Source organism: Medicago sativa, chromosome 5 (assembly GCF_051527215.1).
Source record: "Medicago sativa cultivar Bolivia chromosome 5, Bolivia_mono, whole genome shotgun sequence".
In the NCBI taxonomy this organism is placed as follows: Eukaryota; Viridiplantae; Streptophyta; class Magnoliopsida; order Fabales; family Fabaceae; genus Medicago; species Medicago sativa.
This window is the reverse complement of record NC_140753.1, coordinates 76,763,964-76,770,210: the sequence shown is the minus strand read 5'-3', so window position 1 is coordinate 76,770,210 and position 6,247 is coordinate 76,763,964. Positions and strand designations below refer to the sequence as shown.

Genomic DNA, 6,247 nt, shown 5'->3' with positions numbered 1-6,247 from the left:
CACAAATATTTCAATTTGATAGCTTTCGGCTTCTATAATTTAAAAAATCCAAAAAATATTTTAGATTGTATAATCTAAACAGAGGCAAATGAAACTGAAAACTTGAAGGACACACAAGATTGACTTAAAAACTTGAACATCAAAATCATTGATTGGGTATAGAGTGGTTTATATTATAAACAAACAAAATCTCAAAAATGATGATAGAGAGAGTAACAAATTCCTGCCAGAGTAATTTTATAGGATAACAATGTAGTTTGATTCGATACATATGTAATTTTATTAGAACATTTTTTGATTTTACGGCGAGTTTAAAAAATTATTATGATTTCGTTGAGACTGTAAAGTATACCTTTTGTCAAAATAACAACAAATCGTTGTAATTTTATTATTCTAAAAAGTTTTTTTCTTCTAATTACACTTAAGTATTTTTTACACCCCAATTTAATAAAAGTACCCCTAACCTATTATCAAATTTTCACTCATTTTTCTTTTTTGTTCTCTTCCTTTCATATTTTTTCTATCTCTCTCCCGTCCAATTTGTGGGGTTCATTTTTTTTTTTTGACATGTTAGAGATAAACATGAATTGTAAATTTTTGTTTTAAAGATCGGTTTACATTAATTGTAGATCTATTCTTTCCAAAGACCTAAAATTAAAGGACACCATAAAGTGAATACACGAGAAATAAAAAGAACCAAACATGAGACAAAAAACACAAGGAAACCAAGGATAATTGTTAAGTACAAATTCAATCCAAAACATGAACCAAACAACTGATCATTTTTTGAATGGTTCCCAACGGCTAAGTATATTGATTGAAGTATCACTAAAATTGAATTCAATCCAACAAATTGAATAAACAAACGTTAATTCAATTTACCTGCACATTCAAAAATTGGGTTCACATCTACGTCACAGGTAAAATTCATATTTAAAGACAACTTTAAATGAGTTCACATATGGTGTCATAGTTATTTTGGTATTATTAAGAAATGTTAATAAAATTTTGATTGTAACTGGGTATTTTAAGGGTGTAACTAGAAAAAGTATTCTAAAAATCAATGTTTGACTAGGTGGTCACATTTAATTTAATTTAAGTTAATTTAATTATGGGATTTGCTATAACACACCCACTAATTTTTATGTGGGAGTGTTTTAGCAAGCTACACCTTAGGGTGTATTTAACTACTTTTTAGTTATAACTTGCTAAAACACACCTTCTAAAAAATAAGTGGGTGTATTATAGCAAATGCCTATAGGAGTTGCTAACGTACACCCACTTATTTTTTAGAATGAGTGTTTTAGCAACATTCACCTTAAGGTGTATTTAACAACTTTTTAGTTATATCTTTGCTAAAACACACCTTAATAAAAACTAGTGGGTGCATTCTTTCAAAAAAAAAAAAAACTAGTGGGTGTATCCTAGCAAACCACTTTAATTATCTTATACGAAGGAACATGTGAAAAACCAAAGAGAGAAATGAGGAAATTGTTTTTTACCAAAAAAAAAAAACACTTTTTGTAGGAATTTGATAGTGCTTGTAGTTTTGTTCACACTCTTCTATAATCACTTTTTTTTTTTTTCCCTCATTTCCTTTGGTTTTAAGCACAACCTTCATAATCGCTTTTTCCCCATTTCTTCTGGTTTTTAAGCACCATCTTCATCTTCCTCACCCATTTCATTCCACACCAACCCTCTTTCTTTCTTTCTTCATCCTTCACTTACTCACACTCACATATAGCTACACCAACACCATTTACAAAGAAAATCCACTTCCTTTAGCAAAACCCATTTTCACTTTTTCACCAAAACCCATTTTTTCATCAAAAGTTTCCACCTTTCTACTTTATCATGAACATTCAACCCAAAACTGAACCTGGGTCACCACCAGGTTTCCATTCCACAAACCCTAACTACTTTGAAAAAATGAGTATTCATGAGCTTGTTATGGTGTTGCGTCGAACGTGTCAATGGGAAACTTTTGACAGTGTTGAAACTGTTTTGGAGAATAGGTATATGAGACTCAGAGAAGAGCTTCACCTGGAGAAACTCTCAAGGTTATACGCTGAGTCCGAGTTTAAGAAAAGAGAAGAGATTTGTGAAAAAGGGAAGAAAGTTCAAGAAAGTTATGAAGCACTTTTGAAAGAAGTTAAGGTAAATAGATTAGCTAATAGTGTTAGTATTGAAGAGCTAAGTAAGAAGAAGAATGAATTAGAGGGGGAAGTTGAGAAGTTGAAGAAAAAATGTGTTGATGATGGCAATGAAATTGATGTGTTAAGAAGAAAGAATGGTGAGCTAGAGGCTAAGATTTTGGAGTTGAGGAAGTTGAATGAAAAGAGGGTGGAGGATAATAATGAACTTGGTGTGTTGAGGAAAATGATTGGTAAATTGGAGCATGAAGTTTCGGAGCTGAGGAAATCGAAGAAGAAATGGTTAGATGATAGCAATGCTTTTGATGCGCTTAGGAATAAGGTTCGTGTATTGGAGGGTGATAAAAATGCTTTGGCTGGACTTGAGGTTAGAAATGGCGAGTTGAAGGAAACTATAAGTAGGTTGGGGAAAGAAAAGAGTAAGTTGGCTGATGAGAAACGTAAGATTGAGATATTACTTGGGTCCATGTACAAGAAATTTAGAGGACTGGTTGGAAGACTTTCGAGGTTGGAGGATGATACCAATCTTTTGAAGAGTGTAGGTGTCTCTGGTGGTGGTAGTAATGAGGGGAAGTCACCTGTTGATCCTATGGCTACTAATATTGAAGACAGAGATGAAGAGGATCTTCTTGACGATGAGTTCGGAAATGACACTGTTGAGGAGGCTGTCCCTGCTAATCACACTCTTGGAGTTGCTGCTAGTACTCAACCGCAGAGCCAAGGGAACAAGGATGTGCAAGGTTCATCATCAGGTATATGGAAATTATGCATGCATATCTTATTCGTATAAAGATATGCATTTTTTAATGTTACTTGATAAATATTGAATTTACGTGTGATCGGATAAATGTTAGATCAGATTGCTAGGTGGATTGGCCTTGTACATGATTTTCTTGTTTTATAAATTGACTATTGAAACACCATTAACTACCCATCATAATTTGAAATTAGAGTATGACATAAGTCATAACTAAGATAAACTCAATTAAAACCGGGATATTATGGTAATATGGGTCTCTAGATGGAAAATGAATTGTGACTTTTGATGCTGGTTTCTTCCTCTCTAAGGCTCATTCATCTTTATTCCATGTTACTCAACCTAAGCAAGCTATTGACTCTCTCATTTTAGCTGAATCTGATTTTCCAATGGAAATGGAAGTAGCATTGACGTGAACTGTGGAACCTCAAATAAATTTTGGTTCCAGGGAGGTTTTTCTTCGCCATATGCAATTGACAAGACATGTATTGACTCAGTTGCAGAACAAACATGCTGAGAAAGCTACTTTGGAAGATAAATTAATGAGACGGAGCCCTAATTTCAGGCTTGAGAGTTGAGACAGGGCTGTGCTTCAGGAGCCCAAAAATATTAGTAACTTTTCTAGAATAGGAGAGATGATCCTAGAGAACTGACTGTAGACCAATTGTGTCATGATTGTTGGTCAAGGCTCAAGAAAGTGGTTGAGATGCCAGGGTCTAGTGGGAGCTAGTTATTCAGTAGTGTCGTGAAAGAGTAGTGAATGAGAGTGGTAATGTAGGGGAGGTTACTTCTAACCTAGAAAGAGATGGTGTGAATGATCATTCTTTTGACCTCTTTAGGAACATATCTCGTTGAAAGTATTAACTATATATTGTTTATCATTCTTTTGCTCTTTTCTATTTGTTATTTTTTCATCCTTCTGAAACCATTTATTGTTTATACTTTGAAGCTTACTTTGACTCTTTGAGCCTTGCTTCTTACCTAGAAAGTTATTATTTTACACTCCATGTTTCCTAAAACGATTTTCAACCAAGATGCTCTCACTTGGTGAAGTAGCAAAACCAGCAAGGGCATTAGCGAAAAAGGGACTTAATTGTTGTGGCTCTAATGTGAAAATCACTACTGTCATAAGTGCTGTTGAAAAGGAAGTCAGGAAGGTGTGATTCAGATTCTAAAAAGCACTCTGCTAAGAAAACATAAGAAAGAAACAAGAGTGGTAGTCATGGTTAAATGGTCTCTGTGTCAAAGTCAGCGATGAAATCAACCAAAGATGAACATTCAGATGAGACTCCTATTAAAACACCTTCCACCAAAAGAAAATAAGTTTAATATAAAGAAATAAAGTGAAAATCTTGTTGGATTATGGGTTGAAGTTTGGAAGGTCATGGATAAAATGTTTTAAGAAGTTGTTATTGATCCTTTTAGCCGAACCTAGAGTGTCTCGTCTGAGGTTCTCTTTTGATTTCCTCTCTTTTATATTGTTGTTCTCTTCAAAAATTGCAAATTATCCTTATTTTCCAAGTTTCTGCTGGAGTATTATCATGTTTGGCAATTGTTATGTTGTGTAAGCTACTAAGCTTAAAGATATCTCTTTTTGTATCAGCTAGTGGAAGAGTGAAACTGGATAAGAATATTGAGATCATATACCTTGATGATGACGACGACGACGACGACGAGGATGGTGGGTCTATGTCTCAAGGAGGTCATGAAAAGAAAGCTGTTTTTGGAATTGCTGTGAAGAATGAGGTTCCAAGTCCATCCGTGGCAACACAACAAAAAAGCAAATTTCCCAATGCAGCTGACACTGTTAAAAGAAAATTTTCTTTGAGCGACATTGAAATCTCCAGTGCCAGTTCTTCATCCTCCGACGATTCGTCATTTCTCGATGATCTTCCAATAAGGTCTGTGGTATCACTTGAAAGAAGAAAAAAATGTAGGCAGACGGGGCAGGACTGAACTATTAGCCAAAGTAATTAGGCTATAACATGATATTTATATCCTTGTTAGCCACATGACCTTTTTTTTTTAAACAAGCCACGTGACCTTTTGTTGGGTCTTAGTTTTTAAAATATATAACATTGTTTGGTCTTTGTTAGGTTTTATTGAACATTAATCAACTGATCAGAGCCATGGTACATTTATTATTCTCTAGAGTTAAAATTCTTCAGTTGAATGTGTGATCCCATTACAAATATTTTCATAAAAATAGATTTTCTATAGATTTTACGTTTTTCAACGCCTATTGATTGCTCACCTTCCAATAATAGAATTGGCTAAAATTTTACTATGCCACATTCCTAATTATTCTGACTGATTTATTGTTTTCATGTGGTTACGTACAGGAAGTTGTTGAAAACTTGCTAAACGACCACCTTTGTTGTTTTACAGCAACTACATTATACCATTCCTAGAGTAATATGTATAATCACGATAACACATAATCATATCCTAATTTAGTCATTAAAGATGACTAAATATACGAATTAGGAATAATAGTAAAGTTTGAATTGTTGCATGGATCATTGAAGGCCCGAGTGAACATGGTTGACATGGGAAATAATGTTTTTTTTTTCCTTTCCTTATATATAGACCACAGTTCACACACCAATTTTAAATTTAGAGAGGATTATTAAAAATATTTTAGAGCAACTAGTTTTTTTTGACGAAGTAGAGCAACTTTTCTTCTTTCTTTAATATATATATATATATATATATATATTATGAGTTATTTATACAATATTTAATAGTTTCTTTTATATTATTATTAGTTTGTTAATCTAGTGACCAACACATGTTCAAATAAACACAGAGGTGAAAAAACAAGATGATTCGGGTTCGAACCTAGGATTCCACGTTAATGATCATCACAACTAAATCGCTAAGGTGTAACAAACCGGGAACAATTCATAATATATTTTGATTTTGGTGTTCTCTTTTGATTCTGGTGTTCTCTTTGTGGATTTGTTTAATTCCGTTATGGAATTACATCTCATCGTTTAAATGCTTTGTTTTTGTTTTGATGAATACAAATCTGATTCAATACATTTAAATGCATATATACTTCCTTCGATCATGTTTATAAGAGCAAAATGAGTCAATAAAAATTGATGTACATGGTATAAAGTTTAGATCAGATACATTAACTTTTGTTGACTCACTTGTTTTTTTATAAATATGACCGAAGAAGTACTATATACCAACCATTTGGGCCAAACCCATGATAATAATTTAACGAATTTCTATCATAGTGTATTTTTTTTGTATCAGGGAAAAATTGTACTTTGATTGAAAACATATCTTTTTTTCCTTAGTGTATTTCTACCACAGTATATTTCTA

General features: G+C 33.1%; 1 protein-coding gene across 1 annotated transcript; it reads left to right on the top strand.

Moving 5' to 3' along the window:
• The first annotated feature begins 1,551 nt into the window (after positions 1-1,551).
• LOC146925173 (uncharacterized) lies at positions 1,552-5,083 on the top strand. The gene is made up of 2 exons (XM_085710147.1): positions 1,552-2,905; positions 4,514-5,083. Exons 1-2 carry the CDS (start codon positions 1,855-1,857, stop codon positions 4,864-4,866), a joined length of 1,404 nt encoding a protein of 467 aa, XP_085566273.1. The 5' UTR covers positions 1,552-1,854; the 3' UTR covers positions 4,867-5,083.
• Positions 5,084-6,247: the final 1,164 nt, after the last annotated feature.

Bases quoted from the DNA above. Each gene is read 5' to 3' on its own strand.
- LOC146925173 (XM_085710147.1), top strand. From the start codon at position 1,855: ATGAACATTCAACCCAAAACTGAACCTGGGTCACCACCAGGTTTCCAT. The intron at 2,906-4,513 runs GTATATGGAAAT...TTTTTGTATCAG, and splicing joins TGTGCAAGGTTCATCATCAG to CTAGTGGAAGAGTGAAACTG.